Below are 19,283 nucleotides of genomic sequence, written 5' to 3'. Positions count from 1 at the left end.
ATGGATCCACGGCCCAATGCACACACACATTCACACTATCAACATGCATTACAAAGGTGGTGGTCCTTCTATTTATCCTCCTACTCTTCACGTGCTCTGCGTTGCCCTCCAACTCTGCATGCCACGTCACTTGCCACGTCAAAATGTGCCATGTGCAATCAGTAGCGGAGCCAGGATTTTTATCCTGAGGGGCCCAAATTACTATAATAAAAATTGTTGAGTGTTTCCGTGTCAACGACACGGAAATAGCTCTAACATATGTAGTGCGTTGCACACTAGAGATAGAAATAATTAGAGGATGGGTAATAGAAAAATTAGAGATACGATAACAACATCCACATCGAAAAAAGTTAAAGAATAATATTTTTATAGTAATAAAGATCATAGTATTAGAACTTATATATTTATGAAATTGAAGAATTACTACTTTCTTCTATTCTAGATTTTTTATAATTAAAATTAAATTATTTATACAAAATTAATAGCTATAAGTTTATACTAGAGAAACTTAACATGTAAAATTGTTTGCAGTATAATATTAGATTATAGTATAAAATTGCTAGACAAATTAAATTAAAGTCTAAAAGAGGCATAGAAAACTACTCAAAACATAATTGCTAGAAGAGGGATTCGAACCCAGCCCAACTGTATGAAAGATTGGAAAAAAGGCCAACTACACTACTACTTCACTCTTGAATCTTGCGTACATATAATATATATAGGTATAATTGAAATGGCTGGGGGGCCCAAGGCCCCCCTGGCCCCACCATGGCTCCGCCAGTGTGTGCAATCATGTGCCTTATTGATCCTATCCACTTATTATCATCCTAGTCATCCGAGCTCACACCTTGCTACCATCGCAGACGAAGATGCTAGCCCCTTTGTTGCATGCATGGTGATATAGAGTTATGCATGCAACAATACCCCCTCTTAGGGTTCTTTGTCCCCAAGGAACCATGGAAAGCGTTCCTTAATTACATCCGCGAATTCCCATGAAGCATCCGCCGGAGACATGTCCGCCCAATCAATCAACCACTTCGTCACCGCTTGATTATGACGTTTCACCATTTTGCGTTCAAGGATAGCATGGGGAACCGTATCATTAATGTAACTAATAGGTGGGAGATTGTCAACTGGGGAAGATGGAGCTGCTGCCGGCCGAAGAAGAGAGACATGAAAGACATCGTGTATGGCCGCAGTAGTAGGCAGACTCAACTTGTAAGCAACTTTTCCAATCTTATCAATGATTTGATAAGGACCATAGAACTTTGGATCAAATTTGTGATGCTGCCCTGTGATGGATTTTCGACGGTAGTCCTGCAACTTAAGCCATACCCAATCGCCTATGGCATACTCCTTATCATGCCTTCCTTGATCAGCCTGTTTCTTCATCCTATCCGCCGCTCTCTGCAAGTTAAGTTTCCATATTGCAATCATACTCTCCCTATCACGCAGGGCAATATGCCTCTATCTTAGAATCCCCAGGAAGATAGGGACATGGAGTGGGGGAGGAAATCCATAAAGATCTTCAAAGGGAGTCATTTTAATGCTCGAATGGTACGAAGTGGTGTACCAAAATTCAACCAACCCAAGCCATTGTAGCCAAGAGTGAGGTTTTTCACCCATTGAACAACGCAAATAGCATTGCAAGCATCGATTTAATACCTCGGACTGACCATCTGTTTCAGGGTGGTAAACTGTGGAATAGAGTAAGTCCACACCTAGCAGAGCCATGAAATCTTTCCGGAAAGCTCCAACAAAGATTGCACCACGATCACTTACTACTCTCTCGGGCATCCCATGCAATTTAAAAACTGAGTTTAAAAAGAGTACTGCCACATCCTTAGCTGAGAAGGGGTGTGCCAAGGCTAAAAAATGAGCATACTTACTCAAACGATCTACTACCACCAATATAGTATTTTTGCCTTGAGAAGTTGGAAGAGCTTCAATGAAATCCATTGTGAGATCAGTGAATATACCCGCTGGAGAAGAGTTCTCTGGCTTATAACGTTGACAAGTTACACATACTCGAACAAATTCCCTTACTTCTTTCCTCAACTTCGGCCAATACAAAATAGCAGAGATCCTCTTATAGGTGGCCAATGAGCCAGAGTGTCCAGCCAAAGCAGAGCTGTGAAATATTGCTAATATCTGAGCCTTGAGATGCAAATCATTACCCACTACAAGTCTACCATTTCTCCTTAACTCCCCATTCATCCAGCTGAACTTAGGGTGTGAAGTAGAATCCTGCTGCTTCTCATTGAGCAACTTTTGAACAAAAGGGTCAGTATTCCATGAGGCCTTGATCTTTGAAATAAGTTCCAAAGGTATAACATGAGATGATAAGGCGTAAATCATACTATCAGGGAACCTAGATAAAGCATCAGCCACAGAATTATCCACCCCTCTCTTGTACCTAATCTCATAATCAAAGTGCATCAACTTGGCCATCCAAGCTTGTTGTGTAGGAGTTGTTAGTTTCTGCTCCAGTAGATATTTAAGACTTTGATGATCAGTCAATATAATGAACTTCCTACTCTGAAGATAATAATACCACTTCTTAACAGCCAACAGAATAGCAAATAACTCTTTCTCATACACAGACATAGACAAGTATTTAGGGGATAGAGCCTTACTGATGTATGCAATGGGGTGTCCTTCTTGCATTAAAACTGCTCCAATTCCATAGCCTGAGGCATCTGTCTCCACTACAAAATCCTTGGAGAAATCTAGAAGAGCCAATACAAGAGCTGATATCATAGCCTCCTTAAGATGGTCAAAGGCTATTTAAGCTTCTATAGACCAGTTGAACCCAGCCTCTTTTTGTGATATTCACCAATGGTTTAGCAAGGCTGCCATAATGGGGTACAAACCTCCTGTAATAACCAGTAAGCCCAAGGAAGCTCCTAACATGCTTGATAGTCTTAGGCCTGGGCCAATTCTTCACTGCCTCAACCTTGCTTTCATCAGTAGCTACCCCTTCCCTAGATATCACATGACCCAGATAATCCACCTTTTTACAACCAAAGGAGCACTTAGATCTTTTAGCAAAAAGCTGATGATCCTTCATTAAGCTCATTACTTCAGAGAGATGGTGTACATGGTCTTGCTGAGTCTTGCTGTATACTAAAATATCATCGAAGAAAACCAACACAAACTTCCTCAATAACTATCTAAAAACTGTATTCATGAGGTTTTGAAATGTAACTGTATCCACAAAGCTCTTTGGGCCGATTGAAGAGCTAGTATCTGAAGATAACCCGGCGAGGTATAGGGCAACTACTCTGATAGAGTATAAAACCCACTTCAATTCCAAGGGCCTGGATGGAACTTCTGCTTTGTGACACTTTCAAATTTGCATTTAAATATCTGCATGTTGATGAAGTGGTAATAGTTGGTTCAAAACCATATTTATATGCTTGTAATATTTGATTAAAGAATAGAAAGTACCACCTTTACAATCACAACCATATTTATTCTTTTAAGAAAAATTGTGTAAATGAGTTAATAAAGGAAGAATAAAGTAAGAAACGAAAAAGTAGAAAGACGAAGAGAACATAAAGACAGAAAAAGTAAAGTGAGTAGAAATGCGTTTGAATTTTACTAAAAAGAAAAATGACTTCATTACTATAGAACCTATCAAAATGACTCAACTACTATAAAACTGAAACTGAGAGAGCACTCGTTTTATCTCAAGGTAGTTGAGATATTTCTTTTGAATACGAAATTTAAGAAATTTGTGTATTAAAGGTTGAAATAGAGAGGATAAAATAAAAAAGAGAATAAGTAAAAGAAAGAATTTTTGCAAAAAGAAAAAATAGAAATGAATCAATTGGAGACAAATAGTACTCCCTCCGTCTCAACTTAATTGTTACTCTTGAAATGAGCACGTGTTTTAAGAAATGTAAAGAAAAATTAGTAAAAAAGGTAGTCAAATTTGAAATCTATTTTTTTATATTGGTTTATAATAGAGACATCTCCGTACCAGCCGAAAGCTGTGATTGTGCAAAATCCGCAAAACAATGATAGACCCTCTCACCAACAAAATACAATAATACCCCCATCATTAATTCCACCTCCGTCCACCTACACCGACTCACTCCAATCTCTAAGCATCCTGAAGCACAAAATCAATATCTCAAAATAGGTGGGCGGTGAGATTTCCAATCTGTGGACGAGTCGAAAATCTTGGGTCGTACATACTTTCATTGGAAATCTTGGTGGGCATAGTCCTTCTGCGTTTTGTGGGTTGTAGAATCGAAGTAAAGATCCCGTCGCCTTTGCCGTTGTGTGGAGGTTGAATTCAATTGCACCTGCACCGTCGACCGCATAGAACCCATGGCTGAGCAAGATGAAATCCAGAAGGTAATTTATTGAATAACAGAGAAAAAATACATCTTCGATATGACATAATACATGGACTTTTCCTTGCTAGATTTGAAAGTTGCAGCTGAATTGAGGTTATAATCAGTGGCGGATTTTTGAATCGGGGGTACGAACGTAATAGTACTTAAAAAAGAGAAAAAAAACTATATCTAAAATCTTTAAATATAAAAACTCTTATATAGAGAAAAGAAAGGTTATAGTAACTCATAATATGTATGTGGGTTGACATTATTTGAATTTATTTAGGTCTATTTCAATTGATTGTCATCCAAGAGATTGATGTCGGTATGCTCTGTTTTATAATCATCATTTTTGGGAATTTTGAATATATGTTTGTCTTGATTGGTGGAGTTCATATTGGGAGGCATGGATCCACCTAAGGTTACTGTACTCTAAAATAGTACTCTTCCGTCCTACTAAATATGCAACATTTGTTTTTCAGCACAAAAATTTATGTAGTGTTGTTTTGTGAATTAATGAAGAGAGAGTAAAGTAAGAGTGAAGAAAAGTAGAGAAAGTATTATTTCCATTTTTAGAAATATTTCATTATTAATAGAATAGACCAAAAAGGAAAACGTTTCATTTCTAATGGAACATATGAGTATATGCCAATCCTTTAGGATATCCTGATTGTGTATATGTTCTTGTTTGGATTTGTAATGCTGCTAAGTAAAATTGACATTGCTTCTCCATATAGGATATCCGGAAGTGTGAGGAACCGACCACGGTTTTGATTTGTTTTCATCTGGCGTCGCAGGTTGCAGCGGCCTCACAACTCACAAGGGGGTAAATTTGGGGATGAAGTTAGAGATGCCCAAGGTTTCCGGTTCCGGCGGTTAATCGCGATTTCGAACCGGAACCGTGACTTTTTTCTTGAACCGGAACCGCCATATTTTGAACCGTGGGCCGATTCCGGTTTCAAATTTTACAAACCGAAACCGTAAGAAACCGTCAGAAAACCGTAAAATCGAGCCGGAACCGCGAAAAACCATCGAAAACCGGCGATTCAGAACCGTAAAAAAATTGCCGGAAAACCGAAACCGTGAAATAGCCTCACGGTTCGGTTCCGATTCCACATTTCCCGAAACCGGAACCGGCATGTCTAGATGAAGTATGTATTTGTGGAGAAGTTGAAATTTGGGGCGCCAACAAAATTTGGTTTTAGCGCCAAATAGCGTTTACGAGGACATTTCGGGAATTATGAAAAATTATGAGGCTATTTTTGTCAATAGAATTTTGTATCCACCTTTTTGATGCGTCAAACCAAACAGATGTACGGCAATGCACACGTAGAGGCAACACAAGCCACAAGCAGAGCCCCAAAGTCAGAGATGGCTACGAAACATCAGCAACCATTTTACTGTAATCATCCAATGCTAATCACCAACTTATCTCGACTAAACACACTCACAATTCCACTACCTAACTTCTTCACCTAAATAAATTCAAATGTTACCATTCCCCCATATGCATAGGAAGCAAGCTCAATCTGCAACACCATGAACACTGAAGTAAAAGCCTTCGACGATGCCAAGACCGGCGTTAAAGGTTTAGTCCAAAGCGGCATAACTCAAGTTCCTAAATTCTTCATAAACCCCCAAATTGATCCACAACAAACACTCATCACCTCACACAACGCCCAATTCGAGTTCCCATTGCTTGATCTAGAAGGCGTCGGCGACGATCCGATCAAGCGCAAGGCCGTTGTTGACGCCGTTCGCGAAGCTTCCGAGACTTGGGGCTTCTTCCAAGTGGTGAACCATGGGATTCCGGAGGCTGTATTGGAGGATATGATCGACGGGGTGCACCGTTTCTTCGATCAAGACGATGAAGAGAAGAAGAAGTGGTATACAAGGGATTTGAAAGCGAGGGTTGTTTACAACAGCAATTTCGATTTGTATAGCGCTCCGTCGGCTAATTGGAGAGACACTGTTTACTGTGTAATGGCGCCGGATCTTCCTCCACCCGAGGAATTGCCCTCTGTTTGCAGGTAATTTGGCTAATCATAGCTCCAGATTTTTCAATAATTGGTTTAATTTAGGTGGTGGTAATGATTGATGATCATTTCAGAGTACTGTATATGGTGTTAGGATGGCTTTTTGGTGTTTCAAATGTAAAACTTTGATGTGAATTTGAATTGGAATTTGATGTCAAGCTAGAAACTGTGTTGAATAGTTGTGTTTGGATTTCTGCAGTGATATAATGATTGAATACACAAAGCAAGTTTTGAAGCTAGGAAGAAGTTTGTTTCAACTATTATCCGAGGCACTCGGTCTCAAGGCCGATCACCTCGTGGACATGAAATGCGCGGATGGGATGGCTATGTTGATGCATTACTACCCGGAATGCCCTCAGCCGGAGCTAACTCTAGGCACAAGCAAGCACGCTGACAGCGACTTCCTAACGGTGCTTCTGACCGACCAAGTACGAGGCCTGCAAGTGCTCTACCAGAACCAGTGGGTTGATGTGCCCTTTGTGGCAGGAGCTCTAGTGGTAAATATTGGTGATCTTCTCCAGGTAGTTAAGTTAACCATTTTTTCTTCTCCACAATGCTTATATGTAGAGTTATTTATTTTTTGTTGGTTGGTGCAGCTTGTAACAAATGACAGGTTTGTTAGTGCTGAGCATAGAGTGTTAGTGAATAGCTCGACCTCGAGAGTTTCAGTCGCGTGTTTCTTAAGAGACCCTAGCAGGTCCACGGAGCTCTACTGGCCGATTGAAGAGCTCATATCAGAAGATAACCCCCCGAGGTATAGGGCAACTACTTCGGAAGAGTATATCACCCACTTCAACTCCAAGGGGCTGGATGGAACATCTGCTTTGTCACATTTTCGAGTTTAAACTTGATTTAATCAACATTGATAGGGGTTGGAGAAGGTAGAATATGATGAAGATGATGTAGAGTTCGTGTTTATCAGTGGTTTGGATAGGCTGGGTTGCTTGGACAAAATATTTAATTAACACAAAAAGCAGAAATTCTTGGCCCAATTCTGTTGGGCCAGAGTTGTCAATGGTTGAATCATTTTGTATGGTTATTGTGTGGTTGTTTGCATCATTATATCGTGTCATTGTCATGTCTTGACAAGTTTGTATCATTATTGTGTTGTATCAATCCAAATAAAGTTGTATTGTTAACAAATTCGTATTGTCTATGGGTTTGAATTTTGCAGGTCAAGTTCCCGTTCGAGTTGAGAGTTTACTTAACAAATTTAGACCGGGTTTGACACTAATGAGTTATGTCGGTATCTAATCAGTCCAATAATAGTTCAACTTGACGTGTTGTCAATAAGAAAAAAAAAACTAAGAGCATCTATAACCATGGTAAATCATTAAATCATTCATTTACTACACTATTCATTCCAATACACTTTTTAAATCTTATACTCAAGAAACAACACTCATAATTCACCATTCTTTAACTTAGCTATTCATGGGTTCCAATTTTCTTTTATCATTTCTAATATTTGTACGAATTTAATTATAACTAAACATGTTATTAAAATCCTAAAAATAGCATTTTTATTGAAAATAAAAAATATACTAACAGAAATCCTAAAATTACATTTTATTATAAGTGATGAAATACATAATCTAAATTCGAACCACATATTTTGGTTACCAAATTTACCTCGACATGTTTTCGATTAGATCATATTGGCACGGTACTCTTTAAGATGCTCCAAATACTCAATCAAATTGTCTAATTCGTTGTTGGAGGCCATATCATACTTGAATTGATAAGGAAAAAAAAATTGTGGATTGAATGTGACATTTGTGAATGAATTTGGAATATAAAAAAAGTAATTCAAAAGTTAGAAATCTCAAAGCTTGAACGTGACCATAGACTCGTCGGAGTCCTCTCGGCTATCCCCGACTGCGTCGGCATCCTCAGTAGCATTCCCGGCGGTGAGCTCGTCGTCGTCGTCGTCGACACTCATCCCCAAATTGCGCTTCATCTTATTGATGACGCTCTATAGAGACGGGAGAGTCACTGTCGTGATTCATTTTTATATCTAGAGAGAATGAGAGATGAGGAAAAGATACTCTTTAAAACAAGAAGAGTGAATAAAATGAAGTGCAACGAGTCATATACATAGTTTTGAAAAAAAAAATTTAATTTAGGCGTTAGCAAATCGCTCGCCGCACAATAAGCGGCTAGCAATCAGCTAAAGCCCGAAGTCCGCACCCGACCTCTCGTCGGTCCCGTTTGCCTACTGCAATAGTGGACTAGCGTGTGTCGGAAGAGCGGGAAATGGAAACGTTTTTAATGTGTACGTCTCCAGGAATAATACTAACCAAGTGATCAGCCTCAGCTCCATATCTTCTCAAACAGTACAATTCTACAATAGCATCTTTCAAATCCAATCTATGGCTACCTCAAACTGCTACAGCAGGGAAACTAAATTAAAAGCCTTCGATGATGCCAAAACCGGCGTTAAAGGTTTAGTCGATAGCTGCGTAACTCAAGTCCCTAGAATCTTCATAAATCCCCAAATTGATCCACGACCAACACTCATCCCCTCAGCCAACGCACAATTCGAGTTCCCATTGATTGACCTAGATGGCGTCGTCGATGATCCGATCAAGCGCAAGGCCGTCGTCAATGCCGCTCGCGTTGCTTCGGAAACGTGGGGATTCTTCCAGGTGATCAACCATGGGATTCCGGAGGCTGTATTGGAGGAAATGATCAGTGCTGTGCGCCGCTTCTTTGATGTAGATGATGAAGAGAGGAAGAAGTGGTATACGAGGGATGTGAATGCGAGGTTTGTTTACAACAGCAATTTTGATTTGTTTAAATCGCCGGCGGCTAGTTGGAGAGACACTCTAAGCTGTGAAATGGCTCCGAATCTTCCTAAACCAGAGGAATTGCCCTCTGTTTTCAGGTAATTTGGCCATTCATTGTTGTATATTTTCCAGAATTGATTTAATATGTTGGTGGTGATGAAAAAGGATGAAAATTACCAGGATCTGATCATTCATTTAGGATGACATTTTGGTGTGAATTTGAAACCAAAGATATTACTCCCTTCGTTTTTTTATAGTTGAGTCATATTACTCTCTCTTACTTTATTCTCTCTACTTTATTTAACACACCAAATATTCCTATCTAAAACTCTGTGCCGAAAAGTTTCGCCTCAACAATGGCGAAACGGAGGGAGTATAAGATTTTTTTGATTCGAAAAATGCAAAAATCCTTTCCAACGATAATATATCAGTGATATTTCTAAAAATAGAGACTGCAAACGATATTAGTGCATGCACGTCCAGGGATTAAAAATAGAGTTCACTCTTGAAACTATGACATATTCTTAGGAAATGAATTGAAAATTCTTTAAATATATTCTTGGGAATTAGAAGAAGATGGGCTTAAAGTTGAAATGAAATTTCAAGCTACTCTGCAACAAGGTAGATATTGTGGTGTGTGGATTTCTGCAGGGATATAATGTTTGAATACACAAAGCAAGTTATGAAGCTAGGAAGAAGTTTGTTTCAAATATTATCCGAGGCACTCGGTCTCAAGGCCAATCACCTCGTTGACATGACATGCGCGGATAGGATGGCTATGTTGATGCATTACTACCCGGAATGCCCTCAGCCGGAGCTAACACTAGGTGTGCCAAGCACACCGACACGAGCTTCTTAACGGTGCTGCTGACCAACCAAGCACGTGGACTGCAAGTGCTCTACGAGAACCAGTGGGTTGATGTGCCCCTTGTGGCAGGAGCTCTGCTGGTAAATATTGGTGATCTTCTTCAGGTAGTTAAGTTAACCAAATTTCTTCACTACAATGTTATATGTAAATACTAATATGTAATTGTGCATTATTGCTTGCTGCAGCTTGTGTCGAATGACAGGTTTGTTAGTCCTGAGCACAGAGTATTGGTGAGTAGCTCGAGCTCTAAAATTTCAGTCGCGTGTGTCTTCAGAAACGACACTACTAGGTCCACGGATCTCTACAGGCCGATTGAAGAGCTCGTATCTGAAGATGATCCACCGAGATATAGGGCAACTACTCTGGCCGAGTATTTTACCCACTTAAGCTCAAAGGGGCTTGATGGAACTTCTGCTTTGTCTCCTTTTCGAGTTTGAACTTCATTTACTACATCTTGATGGGGTTGGAGAAGGTAGAGTTCATGTTTGTCAATATTTTGATGTTGATGAGAATTATTTTGATAGTGTCAATTAATAATGTCAATTTTTTCTCTTTTGTATGACCTATATCATCTTATCAATTGATATTCAAAGTATATAGTTAACAACAATGTTAATTATAAGAAAATTTTGATCTAAAAAAATAAATTGTCTATAATGTAATCAAATTTAATCTCAACTAATTATTCCTAAATCTATTTTAGTCCGCAGCAATTAGATCCTAATTTACTATTTTAATTCGTATGCTATTAGAAGTTTATGTTTACTTCTAGGTAAACCTCATATTCCACCAACTCAGTTTAAGATTCATATTTATTTTATTATAAAATTAATATATAAAAATAGTTTTACAAATAAAACTTTTGTAGACACGTGTCATTACTATTTATTCCTTGGCTAGACTATTTCATATTTTCAAAACATGGTTGGACATAAAATATCTTCATCGCTGACTATCATTGGAAGCAGAATTGATTTCATTTATGTATCTTGTTAATATTTCACACATCATTTCATTTCTAGACTTCTCTAAAATAATTCATTACGTCAAAACTATTTCATGTCTTTTGGCTTATCATATGTAATTTGTAAATATTTGACACATCATTTCACTTCTAGACTTCTCTAAAAATAATTCATTATGTCAAAACTAATTCATGCCTTTTGGGTTATCATTATTACCATCCGACACAATCAAATAAAATTGCGAAAAAAAATATAATCCGATCCAAGGGACTTAGGTACATAAGGGCACGACACAACGAAATACGGGGAAGAATATCATCAAAAAAGAGGACCCAAGCAGCAAACAACAACACGAAAGAATGGGAAAGCCACAATACCTAAACTCAAGTGGCGAGAAAGTATACTATTCCGATCTAGGAAGAGCGAAGCAGATCAAAGCAGTTAACCTCCAAATAGAGCTCTTGAATTTGCCAACACATAATATCGATGAAGCTATCCATTACTTGTGCTGGTATAATAATGTCTTCTTGTATGCTATAGGTTTTAATAATTTAAAAAACCATTAAAACAATTTGGTGATAGTTGATCTTTTCAAAAATAAGAAAAATAAAATTTTAAAACTATAACAAAACGATATTTTCTTTGTATCGTCTTAGATAGTTGAGTCGTTTACTTTTTTTTATAAAATATTCATCATTTCTCCTATTTTACCCTTTTTTCCCCCTACTTTATCTTCTTTATCCTCTTCTTACTTTATCCTCTCTCCAATTTAACCTTTAAGAGCATTCACAGCGCATCACGCTGCTGTCTCCATCTCGTCTCGGAGAGACGAGCCGGATAAGAGACGGCGATGCGGAGCGCATCTCGTCGCCATCTCGTCGCGTGTCTCACTCGGAGGAGCCGTCTCGGAGACAGGTAGTCACGTGTCTTGGTGACGTGGCGTGCTGTGGTTCAACTGGGCGTCCTGTTGAAAATGTTTGTTTTTTTTTTGTTTTTTTTTGTTTTTTTAAAAAAAATTCAGGAAAATTTTAAAATTTTTAAAAAAATCACAAAAATATACTAGCCGTTTATAGCCATTATTTTCAAATTTTTAATTTTTTTTATGATTCTAATTATGCATTTTTTTAATTTTTTTTAGGATTTTAATTATGTGTTTTTTATTTTTTTAGGATTTTAAATTGTAATTTTATTTTATTTAATTAAGCTTGTTTTTATTAATTGGATTTGTTGAAAATAAAATTAAAAAATGAAATTGAATGAATTGTTAAGAGATGAGATGATTAAGAGATGGAGGGATGCAAGTGTTGTCTCTTAATTAAGAGATGAGATGAAAAGTATAGTGGGGCCCATGAATAGTGAAGAGATGAGATGTTTAAGAGATGGATAAGAGATAGCGCTGTGGATGGCCTAACCATCAATTTCTTAAATCTTGTATCCAAACGAAACGCATCAACCAACTTGGAACAAATGGACTGTTATTTTGCCAAAGTGAAATATCTCAAATTTTCCAGGCTATTTTGTTGAACTTATCAGTGTCAAAATTCATTAATGGGCTAAAAATGTGATTAATTGACGTTTGAACTAAGATCATCTTTAATAGTACAACTAAATTCAAAATAAATTTTATAGGACTAAACCAATGTATTTTACCGTCTGTTTATGGCTTAATCTGAAAACTGTTTGAGTGCTATTTATCAATTTCATCAGTCCTTTTCGATTGAGGAAATTAAATTGCCATAAATATAAATGGAGTAGTAATCAGATAGTTACACTACACTAATTAACCCAACTCCCTGAATTAAACAGTCTTATCTCAATTTTTCTTGACATGTTATGGGTGCATGTGCAATAGCCACAACTTTGACAATGGTGGTGATATGTAACAAATATCGACCAAAATGTAACATGCGTCGACCTAAATGTAACATGCATTAAACCCACCTCTGTTTTATAAGGGTCCCAAAATTGTCACGTTAGTGAATATTTGCTCTTTGATTTCATTTGATCTCTCCGTTCTACTAATAACCATAAGATTATATGGCTGCGCCACTGCTAATAACGACTTGAAACTTTCAAACATGAATACTCCCTCCATCCCACATTTGTAATACTCCCTCCGTCCCATAAAAGTTGAGTCGTATTCTTTTTTAGTCCGTCCCAACAAAGTTGAGTCATTTCCTTTTTTTAACTAAAGACAAAACATCTAATCACTCTTATTTTATTCCATCATTTACTTTACCCTCTCTTATCTTTCCTACTTTTTTCATCTCTCCTATTTATTTAATATAAATTCTTAATCTCCGTGCCCAAAAGTTTTGTCTCAACTTTTATGGGACGGATGGAGTAACATTTAATTATGACACGGGTTTTTAGGAATTGGTGGAATGTGTAATTAATGAAGTGAGAGGTGGAGTGTGTAATAAATGAAGTGAGTTGGTGAAGTGAGATGATGGAGTGTGTAATAAATGAAGTGAGATGATGGAGTGTGTAATAAATTAAGTGAGTTGGTGGGTCCCTTTTTTACTTTTTGGTTTTTTATTTTTGTTTTGATTTATTTTAATGTAGATAATAACATTTGAGTGTAATTTTAGTGAATAATGGGGTAAAATTTTATGTGCAAATATGGTAAATTCTAAATATTACTCCAAATATGGGACGGACTTTTATGGCAAAATGTTACTACAAATCTGAGACGGAGAGAGTATTTAAAAGAGTCAAATGATAACGTAAATCAGCGGGACTAGCAAATCATTTTTAGTGGGATGAAGTGAATATTATTCCTAGACAATTACATACTTCTATCGTTTCTTGTTAATAGATGTATTCTTTTCGGCACATAGTTTAAGAATATGTATTAAGTGGATAGTGTATAAAGTAAGAAAAAATAAAGTAACAGTGATGAAGAGAGAATAAAGTAAGTGAGATTTTGCCAAAAATAGAAATGACTTAATCAATTGAAAACTTTTCAAAATGAAAAAATGACTCAATTAACATGGAACAGAGGGAATATCATATTTGCCGGTGAAACTAAAGTCCGTTTCCCATACTCTAACGTGCCAATATGATTTTTTTTTATATAGCAACACCGTTATTAACTAGTCATTTCACTTTATTAAACAAATTCAAGACTTATATTGTGACATTGGAGTACAACTCTTGAGACGTTTCCAATAAGTTGAAGCTTCGAATTATCCGAGAATAAATGAATAACTATTATTGATCTTCTTTAATACTCATTCCGTCCCGCAAGAATATACACTCTTTCTTTTTTATTTCGTCCCGCAAGAGTATGCATTTTCTAATTATGGAACTCTTTTCCCTCTAATGAGATGTGACCCATTCTACACTAACAATACTTTATTTACTTTTCTCTTTCTTACTTTACCAATAATGCATTAAAATCTGTGCCGAAGTTAAAGGCATATTCTTTGAAGACGGTGGGAGTATATAAGAAAAAGAAATTTCAAGAAACATTATTGGACATAAAATATTTTCATCTCTGATTACCATTCTCGGCAATTCTATATTAAGGAAGAAGAATTGAGTTCATTTATGTAAGCAATTTGTTAACATTCATAGTTCGACTCCATACTTGAAAGAAGAAAAGTGTTTTGGATAAGTGAAATATAGAGTGTTCTAGTAAGAAAAAATTGTAGTACTAGTATAGATAAGTTTGGAGAGTATTGGGGAATAAAAAATAAAAAAATTGGAAATAAATCCATTGGATAATGATATAATTTAAATTTTGTAATGAATTTATGTATAAATAATGTATGCTATCTTAAAAGAGCGGGAAAGTGGGCCCCGAATTGAAATGTGCATGAATGAGATGATCAGTTTCAGCTTATCTTCTTCTGCCATACCTTCTTCAGCAATATAATTATAACCCCATAGCCATACATAGGTATCAATTTCCAATCAAATATGGCGAGCTCAATCTACAACACCAGGGAAGCTCAAGTAAAAGCCTTCGATAATGCCAAAACCGGCGTTAAAGGTTTAATCGATAGCGGCATAACTCAAGTTCCTAAAATCTTCATAAATCCCCAAATCGATCCACAACAAACACCGATCACCTCAGACAATGCGCAATTGGAGTTCCCATTCATTGACCTAGATGGCGTCGGCGATGATCCGATCAAGCGCAAGGCCGTGGTCGACGCCGCTCGCGTTGCTTCGGAAACGTGGGGATTCTTCCAGGTGATCAACCATGGGATTCCGGAGGCTGTATTGGAGGAAATGATCGGTGGTGTGCGCCGCTTCTTCGGTCTGGATGATGAAGAGCGGAAGAAGTGGTATACGAGGGATGCGAATGCGAGGTTTATTTACAACAGCAATTTTGATTTGCATCGATCGCCGGCGGCTGGTTGGAGAGACACTGTTTTCTGTGAAATGGCTCCGTATCTTCCTCAACCGGACCAATTGCCCTCTGTTTGCAGGTAATTTGTCAATTGATTGTTGCAGATTTTCTATAATTGGTTTAATTTAATGGTGGTGGTGATGATTGATGATGAAATTTAGTGTTGTTTGTAGTCTATGTATGGTGTTTGGATGACTTTTTTGGTGTGAATTTGAAAATAGTGAAGTGAAATTTCTGCTACTCTGCAACAAGGTTGAATAGTTGAGTGTGGATGGATTTATGTAGGGATATAATGGTTGAATACACAAAACAAGTGATGAAGCTAGGAAGAAGTTTGTTTCAAATATTATCCGAGGCACTCGGTCTCAAGGCCGATCACCTTGTAGACATGAAATGCGCGGATGGGATGGCTATGTTGATGCATTACTACCCAGAATGCCCTCAGCCGGAGCTAACCCTAGGCACGCCCAAGCACGCTGACAGCGACTTCCTAACGGTGCTGCTGACCGACCAAATACGAGGCCTGCAAGTGCTCTACCAGAACCAGTGGGCTGATGTGCCCCTTGTGCCAGGAGCTCTTGTGGTAAATATTGGTGATCTTCTTCAGGTAGTTAAGTTAACCATATTTTTTCCTCCACAATGTATAAATGTAGAGTTATTGATTTATACTCCATTTTCTTGCTTGCTGCAGCTTGTGACAAATGACAGGTTTGTGAGTGCTGACCACAGAGTATTGGTGAATAGCTCGAGCTCTAGAGTTGCAGTTGCGTGTTTCTTCAGAAACGATGCTATTAGGTCCACGGAGCTCTACAGGCCGATTGAAGAGCTCGTGTCTGAAGATGATCCACCGAGATATAGGGCAACTACTCTGGATGAGTATATTACCCACTACATCTTCAAGAGGCAGCATGGAGCTTCTGCTTTGTCACATTTTCGAGTTTGAACTTGATTTACCCCATTTTGATGGGGTTGGAGAAGGTGGAAATGTTATGAAGACAAGGTAGAGTTCATTCTTAGTAATGGTTTATCAATATATTGATATTGATGAGCATTGTGCTAATATTTGTAGGTTTCAATCTATCTTTACAGTTTATGCTAAATCAATCTGTATACATATTATAAGTGTCAATTTTTTAATAATGTCAGTTGTATACCTATTTCAGCTTATCATTTGGCATACTATGACATCATAAAACTAATAAATCAATAAATATGGAGTCCTGATCTGAATTTAAATTACAAACACTAACAAAATTACAAGTATACAAATATGGGTTTGAACCAACTATTAACACCTCACCAAAGTTTTTCTGCTTTTTGTGGTAAACAAACTATTCTTCATTACAAGATATCCTCTTTATTCTGTCCAAGCAAGCAAGCCAGCCTGTCCAAACCATAGATTAACATGAAATCTACCTCATCTTCATTACATTTCCACCTTCTCCAACTCCATCACAATGCAGTAAATCAAGTTCAAACTCGAAAATGTGACAAAGCAGAAGTCCCATCCAGTCCCTTGGACCTGTAGTTGGAAGCATACTCTTCCACAGTAGTTGCCCTATATCTCGCCGGATTATCTTCCGATACCAGCTCTTCAATCGGCACATAGATCTCCGTGGACTTTTCAGTGTTGTTCATAAAACAGGCAACTGAAACTCTCGGACTCGAGCTATTCACTACCACTCTGTGCTCAGCACTAACAAATCTGTCATTTGATACAAGCTGCACCAACCAAGAAAATGTAAATAACATATTTCCATACAACTCTGCACATAAGCATTTTGGAGAAGAAAAAATGGTTAACTTAACTACCTGAAGAAAATCACCAATATTTACCACAAGAGCTCCTGGCACAAAGGGCACATCAACCCACTGGCTCTGGTGGAGCACTTGCAGGCCTCGTACTTGGTCGGTCAGAAGCACCGTTAGGAAGTCGCTGTCAGCGTGCTTGCTCGCGCCTAGTGTTAGCTCGGGCTGAGGGCATTCCGGGTAGTAATGCAGCAACATGATAAGCCCTTCCGCGCATTTCATGTCAAGAAGGTGATTGGCCTTGAGACCGAGTGCCTCGGATAATATTTGCAACAAACTTCTTCCTAGCTTCATCACTTGTTTTGTGTATTCAATCATTATATCACTGCATAAATCCACACAAAACTATTCAACACAATATCTAGCTTGATATAAATTTCCAATTCATTTCCCTAAAAATATGTCATTGTTTTAAATTCACATCAAAAAGCTAATCAGTCCTCAAAACCATACAGAGACTACACAATAACACTGAATTACATCATCAATCATCACCACCACCATTAAATTAAACCAATTATTGGAAATCTGCAACAATCAATGGACAAATTACCTGCAAACAGAGGGCAATTGCTCGGGTCGAGGAAGATCCGGAGCCATTTCACAGTAAACAGTGTCTCTCCAATTAGCCGACGGCGCGCTATACAGATCAAAATTGGTGTTGTAAACAACCCTCGCTTTCAAATCCCTAGTATACCACGTCTTCTTCTCTTCATCGTCTTGACCGAAGAAACGGCGCGCGCCGTCGATCATATCCTCCAATACAGCCTCCGGAATCCCATGGTTGATCACTTGGAAAAATCCCCACGTCTCGGAAGCTTCGCGAACAGCATCGACGACGGCCTCGTGCTTGATCGGATCATCGGCGACGCCACCTAGGTCAATCAATGGGAACTCCAATTGCGCGTTGGCTGAGGGGATGGGTGTTTGTTGTGGTTCAGTTTGGGGGTTTATGAAGAATTTAGGAACTGTGGTTATGCCGCTTTCGAGTAAGCCTTTAACGCCGGTTTTGGCATCATCGAAAGCTTTTACTTCAGTTTCCCGGCTGTAGCAGTCCATATTTGATTCGAAATTGATACCTATGGCTACGGGAGATAAGATTTGAATTTATTTAGGTGCTGTGATCAGTGGAGATAGTGATCATGTGGTTATTAGCTACTCCGTGTTAAAACAAATGTATGCATGCAGCTCTGACTTTGTTGTTCACCGTTTGAATGGAATTCCCAAAATTTTGTGGAAAAATTGTAGATGTAAGTTTCGTCGAAACAGAAGATTGAAAAAGAACCAAAATGAGAGGGAAAATTTCTTCAAAACCAACTCTATCTAGACGTACTAACTAGAAAATCTCTTTGTTCTCTCTCCTTAATAATATACTCCCTCCGTCCCATATTAGGAGTCACTCTTTGACCGGACACGTATTTTAAGAAATGTAAAGAAAAGTTGGTTGAAAAAGTTAGTGGAATGTGGAACCCATATTTTTATATTGGTTTTATAATAAAATATGAGTGAATTGAGTTAGTGGAATGTGAGACCTACTTACTATTTATGGTAAAAATAAAGTGTGACTCTTAATTGGGGACGGATTGAAATGAAAAAGTGTGATTCTTAATGGGGACGGAGGGAGTACATTCAACTAGTTTTTATTCTTTATTTATTTCACCCGCCAACATTTTTAAAGCATGTCATTCAAGAACGTGGATATCTTGAATGCTAGGAATACCACTTAATTTATCACAAAATTTATAATAAATTTTGTGGTCCTCTTTTCATTATTTTTTCGGCAAAATATGTGATAATGTGAAAAGGAATATTTAATTCTCTCTTTATGAGATGGGATGGCGCATTAAAAGTCGGCTGACATTTCGATGAGATAATTGCAAACTTTATGATTTATACTATAATTTAGTTTTTGAAAAGCAAAATAGATCAGAATTTGACTATTTTTCATGATATATTTGCAATTTTTCATAAAATATGAAGTAAGTGAAAAAAAGAATAAAGCAAGATAAAAAATAAAATAGATAATTAAGCATAAAGCAAAATATATAAAAGAGAAAACAAAGTACTTGATTTTTGCTATTAAAAAATGAGACAATCAGAATAATTTAAA

At 37.6% G+C, this 19,283-nt stretch overlaps 3 protein-coding genes and 1 pseudogene across 4 annotated transcripts; 3 read left to right on the top strand and 1 right to left on the bottom strand.

The window, feature by feature from the left end:
• The first annotated feature begins 5,710 nt into the window (after nt 1–5,710).
• LOC125214570 (1-aminocyclopropane-1-carboxylate oxidase homolog 3-like) lies at nt 5,711–7,481 on the top strand. Its single transcript, XM_048115656.2, has 3 exons — nt 5,711–6,376; nt 6,582–6,903; nt 6,979–7,481. The coding sequence occupies exons 1-3, from the start codon at nt 5,886–5,888 to the stop codon at nt 7,225–7,227; spliced, it is 1,062 nt and encodes a 353-aa protein (XP_047971613.1). The 5' UTR covers nt 5,711–5,885; the 3' UTR covers nt 7,228–7,481.
• Nucleotides 7,482–8,650: 1,169 nt separating this feature from the next.
• On the top strand, nt 8,651–10,638 carry LOC125202429 (1-aminocyclopropane-1-carboxylate oxidase homolog 3-like; annotated as a pseudogene). Its single transcript, XR_016135987.1, has 3 exons — nt 8,651–9,269; nt 9,823–10,143; nt 10,225–10,638. The product of XR_016135987.1 is annotated as a 1-aminocyclopropane-1-carboxylate oxidase homolog 3-like (transcript).
• Nucleotides 10,639–14,849: 4,211 nt separating this feature from the next.
• On the top strand, nt 14,850–17,089 carry LOC125201325 (1-aminocyclopropane-1-carboxylate oxidase homolog 3-like). The gene is made up of 3 exons (XM_048099387.2): nt 14,850–15,443; nt 15,650–15,971; nt 16,056–17,089. Exons 1-3 carry the CDS (start codon nt 14,929–14,931, stop codon nt 16,305–16,307), a joined length of 1,089 nt encoding a protein of 362 aa, XP_047955344.1. The 5' UTR covers nt 14,850–14,928; the 3' UTR covers nt 16,308–17,089.
• On the bottom strand, nt 16,552–18,514 carry LOC125201326 (1-aminocyclopropane-1-carboxylate oxidase homolog 1-like). Its single transcript, XM_048099388.2, has 3 exons — nt 17,727–18,514; nt 17,177–17,498; nt 16,552–17,086 (listed from the first exon to the last, which is right to left on the bottom strand). The coding sequence occupies exons 1-3, from the start codon at nt 18,230–18,232 to the stop codon at nt 16,838–16,840; spliced, it is 1,077 nt and encodes a 358-aa protein (XP_047955345.1). The 5' UTR covers nt 18,233–18,514; the 3' UTR covers nt 16,552–16,837.
• Between the last annotated feature and the right edge of the window lie 769 nt (nt 18,515–19,283).

Source organism: Salvia hispanica, chromosome 2 (genome assembly GCF_029641045.1).
Source record: "Salvia hispanica isolate PSC_SH4W2 chromosome 2, Shi_PSC_v1, whole genome shotgun sequence".
Lineage (NCBI taxonomy): Eukaryota > Viridiplantae > Streptophyta > Magnoliopsida > Lamiales > Lamiaceae > Salvia > Salvia hispanica.
The sequence above is the reverse complement of the archived record's forward strand: the minus strand, read 5'-3'. Positions and strand labels throughout refer to the sequence as shown.

Coding starts and splice junctions, on each gene's coding strand:
- LOC125214570 (XM_048115656.2), top strand. CDS start 5,886: ATGAACACTGAAGTAAAAGCCTTCGACGATGCCAAGACCGGCGTTAAA. Junction 6,377..6,581: donor GAATTGCCCTCTGTTTGCAG/GTAATTTGGCTA, acceptor GGATTTCTGCAG/TGATATAATGATTGAATACA. Junction 6,904..6,978: donor ATATTGGTGATCTTCTCCAG/GTAGTTAAGTTA, acceptor TGGTTGGTGCAG/CTTGTAACAAATGACAGGTT.
- LOC125201325 (XM_048099387.2), top strand. CDS start 14,929: ATGGCGAGCTCAATCTACAACACCAGGGAAGCTCAAGTAAAAGCCTTC. Junction 15,444..15,649: donor CAATTGCCCTCTGTTTGCAG/GTAATTTGTCAA, acceptor GGATTTATGTAG/GGATATAATGGTTGAATACA. Junction 15,972..16,055: donor ATATTGGTGATCTTCTTCAG/GTAGTTAAGTTA, acceptor TGCTTGCTGCAG/CTTGTGACAAATGACAGGTT.
- LOC125201326 (XM_048099388.2), bottom strand. CDS start 18,232: ATGGACTGCTACAGCCGGGAAACTGAAGTAAAAGCTTTCGATGATGCC. Junction 17,499..17,726: donor CAATTGCCCTCTGTTTGCAG/GTAATTTGTCCA, acceptor GGATTTATGCAG/TGATATAATGATTGAATACA. Junction 17,087..17,176: donor ATATTGGTGATTTTCTTCAG/GTAGTTAAGTTA, acceptor TGGTTGGTGCAG/CTTGTATCAAATGACAGATT.